Source organism: Python bivittatus, unplaced genomic scaffold (assembly GCF_059951505.1).
Source record: "Python bivittatus isolate LINGU-HERP-01145 unplaced genomic scaffold, Pbiv_v1 ctg000220_np1212, whole genome shotgun sequence".
Classification (NCBI taxonomy): Eukaryota; Metazoa; Chordata; class Lepidosauria; order Squamata; family Pythonidae; genus Python; species Python bivittatus.
In genome coordinates, this window is record NW_028277048.1 from 1,022,617 (window position 1) to 1,041,874 (window position 19,258).

The 19,258-nt window shown below is 39.5% G+C and overlaps 1 protein-coding gene across 7 annotated transcripts in view; it reads right to left on the reverse strand.

Annotated features, from left to right (window-relative positions):
• Window positions 1-19,258, reverse strand: part of CARM1 (coactivator associated arginine methyltransferase 1) — a 47,063-nt gene that overhangs the window by 17,576 nt on the left and 10,229 nt on the right. For 6 of the 7 annotated variants that reach the window (XM_007430020.4, XM_088137573.1, XM_007430019.4 and 3 more), the window contains 5 exons: window positions 14,592-14,717; window positions 11,306-11,412; window positions 10,819-10,923; window positions 9,778-9,888; window positions 2,298-2,475 (listed from right to left, as the gene is read on the reverse strand). In XM_007430020.4, the coding sequence (XP_007430082.1) occupies window positions 2,298-2,475; window positions 9,778-9,888; window positions 10,819-10,923; window positions 11,306-11,412; window positions 14,592-14,717 (627 nt within the window). The remainder of the gene's footprint in view (window positions 1-2,297; window positions 2,476-9,777; window positions 9,889-10,818; window positions 10,924-11,305; window positions 11,413-14,591; window positions 14,718-19,258) is intronic. The other variant, XM_088137574.1, reaches the window with a different exon arrangement.

A 19,258-nucleotide genomic window follows, 5' to 3' on the forward strand; every position in this document is an offset into this window, starting at 1 on the left:
AACATATCAAGATTTGTTAGTATAAGAACATGGGGAACTTAAAATGAAGTCAAGAGAACAATTGACTGCAGAGGGATTTAGTTTCCAATTGTTTTCATATGCATAATTAAGAGAGATTGAATATAGATAAAAAAGTAATTGGAATTGAAAAACAGAAAACGGAATTTGAAATTGAATTGTGTACAAATGATGAACATGTGATTGCTAAAATGTATAAATTTTTGCTGAAATTTGAAACAGAAGAACAAGTTAAAGAGTGCATGATAAAATGGGCTAAGAATTTTGGTTATAATACATAGATGGGCCAATGGGAGAGAATGTGGTTAAAAGGACTGAAATTCACATTGTGTTACAATTTAAAATAGAATTTTTATAAAATTCTGTACAACTGGTATATGACACCAGAGAAATTATCTAAAGGTACTTCTAATTCATGTGGAAAACATGAAGAGTCATTTTAATATGCATAGTGGACTTGTGAAAAAGCAAAAAAAAAAAAAAAAAAATTGGATACAAATACATATAAATGATACAAAGAATTTTAAAGACTAATATTCAGAGGAAACCAGAATTTACAGTACAACTTATAAGTACTTTTATTAAAGACTGGAATCCTCTTATGGACTTTTTGCTGAAAATGGAAAAAAATGGTGATTTATGGATTGCTGATTAAAAAGGCTTGAATATGGGAAGAATGGAATTATGATGTAATTTTAATGAGGGAGGAGAGAGAATAAGTTTGTAACTGCTGTAAAGAAGATTGGAAGTTGCTTCTTCATATATTCCTTTTTTCTGTTTGTATATCTTTTTGCCCTTTTTGTATCATTTTTCTTTAATTTTACTCTATATTATTTCATGTTTTCACTTTTGTGAAAATCTTTAATAAAAACTATAAAAGAGAGAGAAAGAGAAGGGTGGCTAACTTATTTTCTGCAGGCTCCATCAGCCTCTGAAGCCTATTGAGAGGAAGAGCTTGGTAAAATCTTCCACTTCCTTCCCTTTAGTCAGCTGGGATAAAGTGGAGGAAATCTGCTTAGGTGGAAGTGTGCCACAAGGCACCATCTAAACCGAATGCTCCTCCTCAAGCAAGAAGTTGCATGAATGTTTTATTGTCAGAAATCTAAAAGCTTTAGAATCTACAAAAATATCACTTTTTAATTAAGCACAAAGATAACTGGGCCCTGCAGTTTATGGGAAGTTATGGAAAATGATGGTTAGCAAATTTAAAGTTCTTGGAGTTATAGGTAAATAAATGGATAGACTTCTTCATGCCTTTCAACAAAATGACAGATGTACTACTGATCTCAGGTTCAGTGTTGCTCTAACTGACTGAAGGAGAGGGTGAGGGCTGAAAAAGTAAAGGAAAGCTGAGTATCTGGAACTTAGTTGTAAGTGAGAACAACATGAGAGACTATACAGCCTTTCCCCAATCTAGTGCCCTACAGATAAGTTGTATAATAACTGCTCTCAACACCAATTATTACTGCCAATTCTCTAAGGAGAGTTAAGAGATGAAATCAAAGACATATTAAGACCAGATTGGGAGGCTGCTATGCAGCGTATTTGCAGCTTTCACGCTACAAAAATTAGGGCAGATACCTTAACCTAAAAGTTTTGTAGTGTTAAGCATATGAATGAATTTGTAATAGATCTTTTAATTTGGGGGTGGGGGTGGGGGGGTCATTCCAAATTGGATTGCATAAAATCTGGTATACAAATTCCCTAAATGTCACCTTATCCTCCATTCTAAGATCTATTGCTGCTTTATTCTACCATACCAGTGAACAAATGCATGACTGAAATCCACTGTTCAATAACACACCAGATGTGAGTCACCATAAAAAAAAAGTCAATACTAATAAAGCAGGAGGGCAGTCAATGAATGATCAGAGTATAACCAGCGTTACTGCCACATATGCTCATTTGATAAATACTATCCTTGGAGGAGCCAAGATGGCAACCAACTAGCAGCATTTTATCCAAGCTCCTGATCTGTGACCAGCCTTACTCCCTCTGGCCTAAACAGACCATCCAGAAGCAAGAAAAGAAACCAGACCAGTCCCAGTAATGATATTTATATTGATATAAATCCTAGAATGCAGAGACACAGATAAGGAGTGATTCCTATTTCCCCACCGCAAAGGTGAGTAATAGATTTATGGCTACTGTCCTACGTTAACTAATTGAAGAATGCCTAATATCAGAATTCCCGCCATCATCCTGAGCTAATATGCCAGAAGAGAGCTCCTCTTTCTTCTCCCTCTACTTTGTTATCATTGAAAGTAGAAGTCACTTACCACTAGGTTTTAAATACTTCTTGGCATGCAGGTAACTCTCCAGCATTCGTTCATTGAAAAGCATATAGCCCATTGGCTCAGAAATAATGATGTCCACCTGTTCTGGAAGTGAGACTTCCTCCACCTTCCCAGGAATGACCACAATCCGATCAGTAAGATTATTACTCTTCACTAAAACCTGCCCAGAAAGGGGGAAAAATCAGAAAGCAATCAGTCCACAGATATTTATGAGAATTTGGTCTTCAGATAGCTCCTAGTCAGAAAGAGAGAGATGCTTTAGATACAGGGGCACACTAATTCACCCCAAACTCCTACCTATAAATATAAATGAGGCCAGGACGATCAGAAGCTTCACTGGCTTCTGCTACCAGTACAGTGGTGATGTTGCCATATGCATCAAGCAGAAAGGACACAACTTCTTTTCATGGGCATTACACACAGTACTTAAATACTAAAATAATTCACAGTAACTCAGTTGAATCAGAAAAGGGGCTTTATTTATTTATTTTATTAGGTAACACACAATCAGACACTGTAAAACATATTTCAAAAAAAGTGTAAAGGCAATAAAAATATAAAAAACTGATAATAATGACAATTTGTATTGTATAATATTACAATAACAAAACAGCAACAAAATACTAAATTCTACAATACCCAAGTGAATCTTGCAAGAAAAAAGATTAAGATTTTTTCTTTAAATCTTCATATGCTGAAAAGACCATAAATTACATATTGGGGAGTTTCTCTATGGAAAGCCCTTTCTCTTGGAAACACCTGCCTTGCTTCATTGGGAAAAGGGCCACAGATAAAGCTTTTAGGTCCTGATAGTTAAATATGGAAGATGCTCTTTTAAAGTACCTGAACATCTTGGAGCCAGGCTACGTAAGTTATTACCAGCAATTTGCGCTGGGCTTGGAAACAGACTAGCAACCAATCCAGATGGAAAAGCACAAGCATAACATGACTGTGTTGACCAGTCTCAGTTAACAGACTAGATACAGGTAGTCCTTGGATCACAACAGCAACTGGGACCGAAATTTCCATTACTAAATGATGCAGTCTTCATGTGACCACATCGCTTAGTGACAGCAATCCTGGCAGTCCCAGTTGCTGTTGTAACCCAGAGACTGTGTGAGTTGTTAAAAGAGGACAAGTGAGTGGAATTCTAGGCAAAGAGGCCAGTGGGCAAGAGCTGTGGAAGGGTGCATGAGTGCTGCGGGCGGGCGCTACTGCGTGTGGGCAGCTGGCAGGGGCTGTGGGCAGGCACTACAGAGCATGGGTGGGCAGGGGGTGCTCCTGGGGAACTCATACTCTGTAGTGGGGCTCCTTGGGAGAAAAAGCAGCACGAGCAACTTATGGGAGTGACTGCAACCTTCGCTGCCAGCTTCCCCACTGACTGCTTGTGGGAAGCCAGCAGGGAATGTTACAAATGGCGATCATGTGACTGCAGCTCACTGTAATGTTGCTATTGCGAGCTGGGCATCCAAGTGTCCAGATCACAATCATGTGAATATGGGGACACTGTGACAGCTGCGACTTCATGGACTGGTCATAAGTCCCCCTCGTTCAGTGCCGTCATAACTTTGAACAGTCGCTGAAGAAGTGGTCGTAACCCAAGGACTACCTGTACCTTGTTTCTGGTCACTCCATGAATAATGCTTTGCAATAATCTAAATGGAAGATCTACCAGAATATGAGTTTACTGCTCTCTTCCTGGTAGAACTGAAGCTGTCTAGGAAAAAATTAAATGGATAAACGGTGCTCTGAGTTATAGTTATAGGTGCTGTTTTGATATGGATTTAAAAATACAATGAAGCTACATAGTTGGTCCCTCAAGACAGCAAAACCCCTTCCATAAGCAGATGAACACCAGTTTACTGGCCAGATCAACCATTCACAGTTTATGAGCCCTCATCCCAGAAATCTATAGGCGTATGCAAAAGTTCCAAGCTCAAAACAGCCATTTTGAGTATTCCAAGCTCAGAATAAAACATCCCACATTCAGGGTATTTCAATCCATAGTATTTCCACTATTCCAATGTACATACCAATGTAAGGGATATATTATTATTATCGTTGGTCGCACAGTCAGCCAGATGTTTAGACTGGATTTGGCATTTTTATCAAGTCCTTCCCAAGGACCTGGGATGATGATGATGATTTTCCTTTTCCTCCAAGCCATGAAAATTGGAAACTGCACAACAAGCATAAGAACTACCCTTGCTGCCAGTGGCTGGAGTTAATTCAGAGAGATTCAATAAAACACATCCAGAAATTGAGAACCATTTTGGACATAAGAAGAGTCTGCTGCCTGCCTTTCAGGTAAGATTACTATATTTGCAATAAAATATTTGCTATAAGTGGTTCATAATGTTGTTGTATGTTCCTTTCTTTCTTTCTCAGCCAGACTGTCAAACGCACCGTCCATGGGTAATACAAATAAGCCCCAACCATATTGGTGTATTTGAATGCTATTGTGCTGTATATGGGCTATTTTGAATAGTCTTTACAGAAACAGCAGTACACAAATACAATAAATTGACAAAATGGGATGGCGTGGGGTAAATGGTGCCACTATCAGATGGATTTGCAACTGATTGAACAACGTGTGGTACCCAATGTGTGATCCTTATTGGATCTGTTCAGAGAGGAATGAGGTACCTCAGGGTTCTGTCCTGGGCCCAATGCTCTTCAGCATTGGTATAAATGACTTAGATTGCAGGGGGCGGGGGGGGGGGGCTTAGAAGGGATGCTCAACAAATTTGCAAATGACACAAAGCTGGATGAGATTGCTAACACCTCAGAAGAGAAGCCCAGGGTTCAAAAAGAAAAACGTGAACATTGTGCTCTAACAAAATGCTGTTCAATTGTCTTCTTTTTAATAATATTTTTTAGAGTTTTGCATAGTTAAAAGTTAATACAGAATTAGAAAAGATATACAAACAAAAAAGAGAACAAGAGAAAGAAAAAAAAGAAAAAGATATAAAAAGTGACTCCCCTCTCTCTCCAAACAAATATAAGCATTAATTCTCTAATATTGCAGAAATAAGAAACTCTTCTTCCCATTTCTCATCACTAAATAATAACCAAATTATAGAAAGATTCATTGATCAGTCTTACTCAGCAAAAGCATTAAGAGTATCAGTAGTAATAACCTATATGTTTTAAGCTTAGACAAATAAATCTATTTTGCATTTTGGCTTATTATTATTATTATTACTACTACTACTACTACATTGGATTTATCTGTACCTAATGGGGGACTCTCGGTGGCTCACAGAGAATGACATCTAACAGTTACAGTTACAGTTACAATTACAGCCCTACTCTATTGTGGCCAGCAGCGGTCTCAAGGGAGTCAACTCATCCGGGCTTTCTTCCACTGATGATCTTTTTCTGTCCCTCACGTCAGTTGCATCCAGCGTCCGGCGTTTTTCTGCTGCTCGGGTCCAGCACCTGGTTCCAGCTTCCCCGCGCAAAGCGCCACCAGTGTTTCCTCCCCCTGAAAAGGGAGTACCTATTTATCTACTCACAGATGGTCTGCTTTCGAACTGCTAGGTGGGCAGGAGCTAGGGACAGATGACGGAAGGTCACCCTATCACGCAGAGCTGGGCTTGAACCGCTGGAGTGTCGACCATTTCTGGCTGGCAACTCCAACGTCATTAAGCCCCTATGCCACCGCATCCCCAGAGGCTTATAATTTTCTCTAATAGGTAAGACATAAAAGATTTATCCCCATAGGTATAAAGAGTATCAATAATAGTAACATATATATTTTAAACTAGATCCAGCAGGTCCCTTTTACAATCTAACCCATAACTTTCTCTAACAAGTAGGAGGTAAAAAATTTATCCCCATATGAAAAAATCTTTACATCATTTTGCAATCCTGGCCAAAAAAAAAAGATTCTAATAATAACAACCCAAAATCAGAATGTATACAATTTAACCCTGGTCAAATAAGTCCACTTTGAATTCCTTTTTCTTCTTCTTAAGAGGCTTAATCTTCAGTTGCTTCTTCAAATAAAGTCCCACATAGTGATTTCTTATCAGCCAGCATAGTTTGTATATCCATTATAACTTCTTTCTCCATGTCACTCTTGTAGTCAAATATCTTTAAGTCATTTTCAAATCCACAACATCTTTTTCCATATCTTCCATATCTTTTTTATAGTTTTGCAATTCTTTACACTCCATTTTAAAATCCCTGTTCAAATCATCCTCAGCTTCTGTTTTATCCAGCAGAATTTTTTCTTCTTCTATAACCCCTGTTAGATCCAATTTTAAAAATAAGTCCTGAACACATTGTTCCCAAACAGTTTTAATTCTTTTATAGTAAAGCAATGTTCCTCCACTGAGTTAGGAAGTATCTTTTCCTTTAATTACTCTCAGGTTCCCTCTAGTTAACCTTCAAAGCTCAATCTTATCTTTTATTTTCAGAGCCAAAATGTTCCCACAATAAATTCTCTTGCAGTTAATTCCAAAATCATCTGCTGTATTTTTATTTAAATTTAAAACAGTCCATAAAAGAACTATTCTTTCAAACCCATCTGGCCCCTTAACTGTCCACAGCCAATGTTCTTAATTCCCTTTCACTGTTTTCCAAAAGTTAAAAATTTTTCTTTTTAATTTTTAAACTTACTTAAATCTTCTTTTTCCCAGGATAGAAGGAAATTCTCCTGGTGTACAGTGACTTGCCTCCCAGAAGGTTTTTAATTTCCAAGTAAATCGCTAATAAGTAATCTCTGATGTTAATTAAAAGAGGAAGTGAAAGCAAATCTACTGTCTCTTTGGAGGCTCTGAACCACGGCTTGGGCTCGATGTTTCCCACGACTCCCAGAGCACTCAACCTGCTGGAGATCACTAAATTGCAATCGCTTCACAGGGAGCCTCTGTAAGGAGTACTTGTGGGTGATCCGGTCATCTCCTTTGTCTGGAGATGGTTCCAAAGAGCCAGACTTTTCATCAGCTCCTCTTAACCGACGCAATCGTTGGCTCCGCAAAAACGGAGCATTTTCAATCTGCCATTAATCCCCCAGAAGTCAACCAAAATGCTGTTCAATTATGAGAAATGTAAGGTTCTTACATTTCTCGCTTGGGTAGGAAGAATCAGTATACAGGTATACAACAGGTGGTATCTGATTCAGCAGTAATGTTTGCAGGAAGGATCTAGGTGTCCTGGTAGACCAGAAATTAAATATGAGCCAACAGTGTACTGCCAAAAAAGCCAATGCAATCTTGGGCTACATCAACAGAGGTGTAATGATGAAATCATGAGAAGTAATAGTTCTGCTCTGTGCTACGCTGGGCAGACTGCACCTAGAATACTGTATCCAGTTTTGGTTGCCACAATATAAGAAAGATGCTGAGGAACTGGAAAGAGTACAGGGAAGAGCAACAAAGATAGTAAGGGACTTGAAAGCTAAATCCTATAAAGAATGATTAAAAGAACTGGGTAAGTTTAGCCTAAAGGAGAGAAGGCTAAGGGAGATATGATAGTGGTCTTCCAATACTTTAAGAACTATTACAAGAAAAAGGGTGTGGATTTATTCTCTGTTGTGCCTGAGGGCAAGACAAGAACCAGTGGGTGGAAGCTTTCCAGAAAAAGATCCAAACTTGAAATAAAGAGTAATTTCCTGACTGTTAGAGCTATTAGGCAGTGGAACAGCCCCACTCCTGGAGTCATGGGTGCTCTATCACTGGAGGTTTACAAGCAAAGGTTGGACAGCCATTGGTCTGGGATGGTCTGAGGATTCCTGCACTGGGCGTGTGTGTGTGTTTGTGTGTTCATGGACCAGAAGACCTCCAAGGTCACTTCTAACCCTATCAGACAAATAAATAAATACAGTTCTTTCCATTATTTGCTATGGGGATTTTTAAAATGATTTTTTTTTAAAAGAACCCTTGACTAATTTTATCAAAGGTTGGGTGCCACGTAGAGCACAGTACAGAATACCGTACCACTTGGAGCAAGGCGTACATTTCAAGTTCCATTATGTCTTATAGTAGGACACCTAAACTGGTTTGAGTTTTATTCTGCAAGAGCACATTCCACTAAAAAATCATTTACAACATTCTGAGAGGGGTTGCTTTGTTCTAAGCTTCCAACCAACCAATTTTTCTGCTTCCTTCATCCATTCATTATTCTGTGCAAGTACCAGATCATTGACCATTTCATCTATGATAGATAAAAAGAAGAAGAAAGCCTAAATATTGTATCAGCCCACATCCCCTGATAAATTGTCCCCACAGATTTGTGTCAACGTAAAGGAGGATGAGGAATAAAGCAAAGCCCCAGGGAACTTCATAGCATAACCGCTACAGGGCAAAGTGATCATAACAGGGCACCCAATTCCAACTCTGAAACTGGCTAAGGCAAGTTAAAACTATTCTAGAGCATATGCCTGCAAAGAACTCAAGGCAGTCTAGAAAAATACCATGCTCAATGCTACTGAAACCCATTAAGGTCCAAGGGAAACAATAGGGTTGTATTCTCAATCTCTCATCTGGACAGGTCATCGCACAGAGTGACCAAGATAGTTTCTCTGTGTGCTGGGAGGTGACCAGCAACCTATTCACTCAAGCACCTTCCTTAGGAAAAAGATAATAGCAACACACCTACAGTTATTTTCATCTTCTAGATCCCAGAGTAATCACTGTCTCTTTTTGAAAAGCTGGCATTGCTCCCTCTGTCAAGGAGGTATTCACAACCTCTTTGATTAAGCCAGCACCCCCATCAGATGTGACAAGACAAGAAAGGCAAGAGTTGAGCATGCAAGTGATTGACTGAATACCTTGTCTACATCTACAAGCCTCAAAAACTGAAAATCATCTAACTCAGCTGAACCAGGCAATGCCCCAGACACTTCCAATACTGGAATTATGTCAACTGTATTATCAAAGTTGTGATGGATGTTTTGCAAACTGATCATAGCATAGATGGTTACAGCCATCTCTCTGCAACAGGCCTTTCCCACATGAAAAAGTTCCACTGGATTCTACTGTGAAGATGCAATGGAGGCACCAAGGAAAGTGTTTGGCGCCATACAAAAATTTGATGAGTTTTCTGTCATGCTTGATCAAATTTTTCTCCTTCTGCTTTCTAGCCACCCAACTTTCTTGACTGCCCTCAGCTCTGGAGGTTAGGCTAAGGCTGAATAATGGGTCCAAAGTGATCTTCAAAGACCCAGCATTCTTTTCATACATTAAATTTCATCCTGTCCTAGATATTAGGGGCACCTTGGGCCAGAATATTAAACATAATTCACATACAGAAAATAATGGTTTTGGGGAGTAGTTGTTAATTCCATCTATGCACTGAAGCCTATTTCTTGTTCCTAATACCTAAATCAGTAGCATATTTTTCTGAGACAGCAGCATAAACAACAATACCTAAGGAACCTCATCACCCACAAAGTAAGGAGGTAAGGAAGGACAGACCTCAAAGGCCTTTCCATAAGCTCAGCAGCTTCACTAACCTCTGCATGTTGAGCCATTGTGCTGGCTTCCACTGCATAAATTTTTCTTGCTCCAGCTTGTGCTGCAAAAAATGACAGGATGCCAGAACCACAGCCAACATCTAATACAATCTGGAGGAAAAATTGAACCAACAAAATCACAAAAACTAAATATCAGCAAAATCTTTCCTGCAAAATACAGTCTTACAATTTATTAAATATTTATTAAATACTAAATATGTAAGTTTAAACTAAGCCATCCTTACTGGCAGCTACAACATTTGGAAGAGTGGATCCTCTGTCCATGCTCCAGTTCCAACGTCAGAGTTCTAAATATCTTTAATAAATATATTAATTGTATTAATATATTTATTAAAGATATGCAGCCATTTGGATCCAAAGCAGAAAAAGTGCTTTGGAGAAGACGTACATACAACTTGAAAGCTCATGCACAACCTCTTGAGAATTGGTTGTGAGAACCTCTGAGAACTAGAGAGCACCAGGTAAGGAGAGCTGCAGCAATCCGAGATATATGTAATCAGGGCAAAGTCTTCTCTAGAAAACAGTGTATTTGATGAACAAACTGGAGCTGATAATCCCTGCCCCTTGGTCATCAGCGCTACCAGTAATTCAATCCATAGCAATGGATTCAGGGAAATCCCAAACTGTGTACCTGCCTTTTTAGGCTACACAGCCTCATCCAGGACTGGCTGCAGGCCATCATCAAGATTTTCCTGTTCACAGTACCTTATTTGACAGAAATTTGGGGGGGGGGGTTATCCCTCATTTATTGTATTATCCTTTTGTTACTAAATCACTCCACATCCTTCTTTTTTCAAACTCTTCAAGGTTCCATCATTTTCAGATAGACTAAATTAAATGTTTTGAGCCCAAAGAGAAATGAGACTTAGATATGATACTTGAATACATATTTACAATATGTAAATTCAGATTTACCTTTTACAAACTAGGCAATATTCAGAAGGAACCTACATTGGTTGCATTCATTTGCCTCACAAATATAGGACAGACTCATAAGGCATAATTAAACCTTAGCCTTACCTTATCTTTAAAGTCACTGTGGTTTTGCAGGATTGCTCTCTGATATGTGCCTGTTCGGACATAATCCTGCATCATATTTTGCTGTTGGGATAAATATCCATAAAACTGAAAGAGGAAACAAAAAGTCTCTACTAAAACCAATGAGCTCACTCACAATTCTGGCATAATTTTAGAAAATTCTCACTGACATTTCCAATGCTCAAGCCCTGGTAATCTTGGGCCCATAATGTCTCTGAGATCCCTGGCACCTAAGAATCTGCAAAATTCCTGTTCACGTCCCTGAGCTGTGTATAGCATGGCCATTTCCCTGGCATTTAAAGCATGTCTACACAATGTTCCAGCAGGAAAAGTCCTCCTCATCCCTTGATTAACTAGCCCTTTTTCAAGAACACGCAAGTAACGTATCATGGGCAGTGGACCCAAGGAGCTGACATAGCTCCTCCCTCCCCACCCCCAGAAAAAAGCACCAATTGTTGAAGTCACCTACCTGGAAGTACTGCACAGCAGATGATTCCTCTGTGCGTTCACTGAACACTGACTGTTCCATGTTGTGGCCTCGGCAGTTTTTCAAGATGTTATAAAAGGAGCAGAAATCTAAAGGAAAAGCCAAACATTGCTTCTTCAGACTTCAGATAACATTGCTCCAACCCCATGCAGAAAGAGTACAAACATCTTGGCTGGAGATGTAATCCAATTCCTGGTGGTACCTGACTATTATAGGAACACTTGCCCAGGACTTTTCTCTAGGAACATTTAAACAGTTTATGTGATAATTATTTCTAAGACTAAATCAATTTATTTACTGGATTTCTACCCTGCCTTTTCACTTACTCAAGGCAATTAGAACATTTTGAATAAAAAATGCTAAATTTAAACATACAGTGGGGCAAAAAAGTATTTAGTCAGCCACCAATTGTGCAAGTTCTCCCACTTAAAAAGATGAGAGAGGCCTGTAATTTTCATCATAGGTATTCCTCAATTATGAGAGACAAAATGGGGAAAAAAATCCAAAAAATCACATTGTCTGATTTTTAAAGAATTTATTTCCAAATCATGGTGGAAAATAAGTATTTGGTCACCTACAAACAAGCAAGATGTCTGGCTCTCACAGACCTGTAACTACTTCTTTAAGAGGCTCCTCTGTCCTCCACTCGTTACCTGTAGTAATGGCACCTGTTTGACCTTGTTATCAGTATAAAAGACACCTGTCCACAACCTCAAACAGTCACACTCCAAACTCCACTATGGCTGAGACCAAAGAGCTGTCAAAGGACACCAGAAACAAAATTGTAGACCTGCACCAGGCTGGGAAGACTGAATCTGCAATAGGCAAGCAGCTTGGTGTGAAGAAATCAACTGTGGGAGCAATAATTAGAAAATGGAAGACATACAAAACCACTGATAATCTCCCTCGATCTGGGGCTCCATGCAAGATCTCATCCCGTGTGGGGTCAAAATGATCACAAGAATGGTGAGCAAAAATCCCAGAACCACCTGGGGGGACCTAGTGAATGACCTGGAGAGAGCTGGGACCAAAATAACAAAGGCTACCATCAGTAGCACACTATGCTGCCAGGGACTCAAATCCTGCAGTGCCAGATGTGTCCCCCTGCTTAAGCCAGTACATGTCCGGGCCCGTCTGAAGTTTGCTAGAGAGCATTTGGATGATCCAGAAGAGGATTGGGAGAATGTCATATGGTCAGATGAAACCAAAGTAGAACGTTTTGGTCTAAATTCAACTCGTCGTGTTTGGAGGAGAGAGAATGCTGAGTTGCATCCAAAGAACACCATACCTACTGTGAAGCATGGGGGTGGAAACATCATGCTTTGGGGCTGTTTTTCTGCAAAGGGACCAGGACGACTGATCCGTGTAAAGGAAAGAATGAATGGGGCCATGTATCGTGAGATTTTGAGTGAACACCTCCTTCCATCAGCAAGGGCTTTGAAGATGAAATGTGGCTGGGTCTTTCAGCATGACAATGATCCCAAACACACCGCCCGGGCAACGAAGGAGTGGCTTCGTAAGAAGCATTTCAAGGTCCTGGAGTGGCCTAGCCAGTCTCCAGATCTCAACCCCATGGAAAACCTTTGGAGGGAGTTGGAAGTCCGTGTTGCCCAGCGACAGCCCCAAAACATCACTGCTCTAGAGGAGATCTGCATGGAGGAATGGGCCAAAATACCAGCAACAGTGTGTGAAAACCTTGTGAAGACTTACAGAAAACGTTTGACCTCTGTCATTGCCAACAAAGGATATCTAACAAAGTATTGAGATGAACTTTTGATATTGATCAAATACTTATTTTCCACCATGATTTGCAAATAAATTCTTTAAAAATCAGACAATGTGATTTTCTGGATTTTCCCCCCCATTTTGTCTCTCATAGTTGAGGTATGCCTATGATGAAAATTACAGGCCTCTCTCATCTTTTTAAGTGGGAGAACTTGCACAATTGGTGGCTGACTAAATACTTTTTTGCCCCACTGTAGCATTCAAATGAATAAATTAAAAGCCAGCTAATATGAAAGAGATGTGTCCCCCATTTCACTAAATTTTCTTCTCCAGGGAGAACATTCATAGTCTGGAGCCACACAAGAGATGAGACAAACAAGATACAATCAGCAGGGCCCTTCAAAAAGTCCTCTCCTGCTGATTTCAATGATCAGGCAGATTCATAGTAAAAGAGATGGCCCCTCAGAGAGTCAGACCCTAAGCTGTTTGGGGCTTTAAAGGTCAACATCAACATTTCAACTGTGCCCAGCAGGCAATTGGCAAGTAGCAGAGATGTTTGGAAAGAACAGCCACCACACCATTTCTATACTTTGTACTGCTTAAGGAACACATTTTGGCCCAGCTGCAATTCTCAGGCGCTTCTCAAGGGTAGCCTAACATACAGCATGTTGCAGTAGTTAAGTACAGGATATAAAACTATTACTATGTCTAATCAACTCTGCAAGGATCACAGCTGGCACCTTAGCCACTACTGTGCCAATGTGCTCCAGGCCAGAGCCATCACTTATGAATCCAGTGACAGCCGAGGATCAAGGAGCACTTTTAAAATGTGGATCTTTCTGTAAATCACAAATTCAGTGTTTAAAGTTTTCAACACTAGCTTCTGTTCATGCTTACAAATGGCACAACTGCTTACAATTTCGTCTCTAATACTGTATGTATTTTTGGTTATTTTTTAAATACAAAAAATACAATGTACCTCTTTTATGTAATAAATACAGCAGAACAGTACATGCAGCAAAATCCTATATTCATGTTTAAGTTTCATATAAATTCAGTGCAGATTACTGTCCAGAAAAATGTTATGTTTTTAGAATGATAAACGAAATTTGGTTATTCAGTTTTCCCACAAATATCCCTTCTCTTATATCTTAACTTTTCCAAATATTCCATATTTTTAGCTTTATACCGTGCATCATCTCCTGTAGCTCTTTGAATCAAAGTTTCAGGAGCAATAGCAACTGTCCAGCATGCCGACTGAACACAGCATAAGTAGCGAAGGTTTAAAATTAGAATCTAGACAGAGGTGGGCTAAACATTACATGACTCTGCCACTTGATGGCACAAAACTTCTATTAAGGAGAACAATCACAGTAGGTGACATCCTAGGACAGAGTGTCAGACTAAATTATTTAACAGGATGGACGTTATCCACTATGAAAATGCTATATGTTGGCAGGCCACAGAATATCTTTATTTCCCAATGCAATAATATAGTTTCCCAAAACTTCAAACACCATAACTCAAAATCGCTAGTACATACCACTTGGTGTTGCAAATTGTATAAGGACGCTATTACATCCCAGCGTGATAATGAAGGACTGTTTTCCCACTCGGCTGCATTCTGTCTCCTTCGATACAGAACACTTGAACACACAAACATCATCTTCTAGGAAAGGAAAGAGAAAAAACAATGATTCATTAACACTTAGCATTTTGTTTTTTTTCAAGATGGAGAAAGAGCCATCCTGGAACTTTCCTACTTTCCACACTGCCAGATGCAGAGTCCACAAACAGAACAGGAACAGACCATCTCCTTCACTTTCTCATGTACTTCATCAACTGATATTCAGAGGCATGTTAGGCCTGCTCACAGGGGTCATGATCATAACTGGTAGATCCCTATAGACTATTTCAAAGTTGCCTATAGCTCTTTTGTAGAACTGAGAATCTGCCAATTTCTTTAGCTTCTTAATCCCTATATTTGCCAAATTCCTACTGGCAGTTTCCATACATGTTCAGAAAAGTGAGCAGACATCTTTCTATTCGGTCAGAGCAAACAAACCTGTACAGCTCACACTGCCTACTTTACCTTTATATCCCATCCTCAGACCCCCTTTTCCTTGCATCTAAAATCTGTGGGTGGTACTATAAAATAGTTTTCTTCTCTCAGCCTCTCCTCCAGTATTAATCTACTATCAGCTCAATATTAAAGTGTTCAAAATAACAGTTTACACAAACTGGGTTCAACACATCATGCTGAACCAAAATACAATTTGCATAGTTTTGCAAACCAGCTGTTGTGGTTTATAATAATGCTTCTATGGCTTAGGCTGAATATGAGCTAGGCCACTACAGCTTGTTCAATAAGCCCCGGCTTAGCACAATCTGAGAAACATGCTATTGCCACTACAAGTCCTGTGCCTAGCTTCCAAACATTTCCAGTTTCAATACTCAGGGAAAGTCCAAGCCATTTATTTGTTCATGCCTAAGACATGATCGGAAACACCATGTGTCACAAAGCTTAATTCTCCAAAATGTGCTAGAACCAGGAGGTGAAGAAAAAGATACTCCAATCTGAAGCCTGCCTGAAACTGAAGGACAGGATTTCACAAGGACAACTATGCAGCCTTATTCTCAGTAAACAAATGCATCTGACAGTAATGTTTAAGGGTCTTCAGAGAGCTTCTTTCTATTAACAGTCATAACCAAAGCCAAATGCATTTTTATCCACTATGACAGGAATGGCAGCCCTATAGACCTACTGACAGGAATTTCCAATGAGCAGACAGATCCTGTAAAAGAACCACAAGTGTGTCACAGGAAAAAAAGAAGCAGAAACAAGAAAGTAAAGGACATGAACCTAAACGCTTATCACCAGATGCTGTGGCCTGCTCTAGCACTCCCTGAAGACATAATTTCTGTTATCTATCATGACTAGGGATGCAAAAATCCAGACAACCCTAGATGGTAGCAGCCAGTTGCTCCCATCTACTAATCATCTTGATTTTTGGAGCCCAGATATGGCAGCCCTCATAAGGACTGACTGACCTGTGAGTACCATTAAACCATGTGAAAATTAATTTTGTGTATGCTCCTTGAAATAGTTTGTCAGACATGTCCAGAATCTTCTAAGAATAAATTGCAGTGTTTTTTTGAAAACAAGGAACAGTCTACACCTGCAGCGTACTGTGGGGCTTCTAGAGCTCGACTGAAGGTTTCAGCTGTTGTTTAATGGAAAGCAGTTTTTACACAATAAATTAGATAAAGTAAGTAAAATTCATCATGACACATCCTGTTATATTACAGTTTACAAGAATCACTTTCAAACTACAACCAACCTTCCTACAAACTCTCTATTCTCTGCTTCATGTAGTAGATTTTGGATTTGTATCAATGAGAACTCAGCTCTCTTGTTACTGAAAGTCATTACATTCTGACAACTCAAGGCAATTTGCAGCAAACCAGGCCCAGATATGGATCCAATCTAATCAGCACTTACTCCACTGCTGCTTTTGGAAATCCTGCACTGCAGCAGGGCAGCGTGCTATCTTTGGCCAATTACTCACTGGGTCTTGCAACCCTGTCTTGTGACTTGGACCTCCCATCAACTTCAGACAACTGACTCCAAAGGTTGCAGTATAAGGATGGTCTTTCTAACCTTCTGAAAAACATAAGAGATCTCTCATGGTCATATATAGCAGAACCCAGAATGGACTAATTAAATCATTCATCAGGTTTGAAGCATGCATACAAATTGGATACTAAAACTAACATTTATCTAAACTAAACAGAGCCTTCACATCAATCTGAAATAAAACCTAAAGCCACTGTATATGCAGTTCATAATTTAGAATAATAATCGTAAAGTCAAGAATTTGTATTTAGCTCTAAAGCCAAGTTTAAGGATAGCAATATTCCTTGAGAGCTAGCTATTCAGAATGAAGGAGTAAAAGTTACTAAGCAGGACAGTACTTCTTCATGCCTTGGAAAGAAAAAACTCATGATACTTAGTTAACAAACTCTTGCATTACTTGCATAATAATATTCAATTTATGATACATATGGAACTATAAACAAACTTCAAAATATGCAATCTGCTTTGATTTGTTCTAACGCAGAGAAAATTGGACTTGACATTAGCATTACAGGTAGTCCTCGACTTATGACAATTGGGACTAGAATTTTCGTTGCTAAGCAATGTGGTCATAAAACACAAGTGCATCACTTAGCGATGACAATCCCTGCAGTCCCAGTTGCCATTATTAACTGAATCCCCATGGTCATTAGGCAAGGCAACTTCCTGCCAGTTTCCCACAACCAAAGTCAGTGGGGAAGCTGGCAGGAAATTGCAAGTCCCAGGCCAGCAGGCAGGTAAGTGGCTGCTGCTGGGTGGGGGAGGGAGTGAGCGAGGGTGTGCAAGTGGCTGGTGTGGCACAAGCACTGAGGGGCTGAGGAAGGATGCATGGGTGGGGGAGATTTACCCCAGCGACTTGCAATTTTCCCTGCTGGATTCCCCTTTGACTTTCTGGAGAAGCTGGCATGGAAGGTTGCAAATGGCGATCATGTGATTGTGGGGCACTTGGCAACTGGTCATAAGTGTGAATGGGTTGCCAAGCACCCAGATCGCAATCATATGCCTGTGGGGGTGCTGGGACGGCCGCAACTTCGAGGACCAGTTGTAAGTCTCTTTTTTCAGCACCATCATAACTTCGAACAATCACTGAACAAATGGTCGTAAGTCAAGACTACTTGTAAATAAAAGATTCACTTTTAGATATTATATGTAGGGTTCAATAGTTTTATTTAAATGTATATTCAGATATAAGTTTAAACCAAGCTATTTTTAATAGACAATAACGTTCTTGTGTTTAAATAAAACCAACCCTGGCAGGAACCTTACAAAATGCTTACAGAAACAAACTCTTAGAATAACTTTAAATAAGAGGCATCGATACTCAATACCAGAAGGAACCTTGTAGATATATTCTTTCAGAATGACATATACAGCCCACCTTCCCATAAGCTCTCACAAAAGAGAGATACAGATGTTACATTATGTCAAGTTCCCATGGATGGGGTTTCACATTTTCTGTATTTTAATACAGTATATAACCTATGGGGTATTTTAGTTACGATGACTACCATAAGACACTATGTGTCTTATTTTGTCCTATTTGGTGCTTGTCAGACATAGATAGCCAGATGTTATTCTATGAGGTTCATACCTTCTACCGGGAACTGAACTCATGGACCTTTGCACTTCAGGTGACTCCATACAGTGCATTAGCTTTAGGAGCTATCCAGGTCCTGGCATTCAACAGTGTTGCAGGAAGGGATATCTAGGGATATATAGAATAACATATAGAATATCAGATATACAGAATCTATATACAGAATTGACATATGAATGAGACAGACTCTATATAGTCCTTCCTGCAATACTGCTAAGAGCCAAGACTTTGGATTCTCCCTTGATACTGTTTCTTCCCTGGTCAAAAGGCAGCATGGAGAAGGATGTACTTTCTAATCCTATAGAGGAAATAAATAAGTAAATGCACCCACACCCACACACATTAAACTCCACTTTTTCAGCAAAATAAGCAGATACTCAACCAAATAAGGAAAGGTTTTCAACTGACTGGAAAAGATTAATCTGTCATATTTTTTAAAAAAGAGGGCCATTAAAATAACAGGATAAAAATACTTGTCAGCCAAACCTTAATTACATGACCTCACGTAGGCTAGCACTTTGAATCATCAAGATAATGTTTCTGATCTTCCTTTAGCAGCTTGAGAAAAGCAGTGCGATAAGGACTCTACCAGGTGTGTCACACCCTTGTGCCTAGGTGTGGGAAATAGTTCCTGAATCCTCAATCAAACACACAGCATGACAGGGGATAAGGTATAGGGCATCTTTGGACCTTCCTTACATCCTGTCTGTTTCCCCCCATTAGCTTATTCTGACATGCTCCATCAAAACCCCAAGAAAATCCTGAATGTAAACAAGCAAGTTGATTACAAAACAGGGTTGGAGGAGGGCTTCAGGGCTGCCATACTAAATGATATTCAGAACCTCTAGAATAAATATTGGTATGTCTTGGCCTTCAAAGAAGATTAAAAACTCAGTTTTGGATCTTTTCTTTTCATTTTGAAAAGAGGGGTAAAGGTAAAACCGAGGATATTTTTTGTTATTTTGCTTAATGTAAG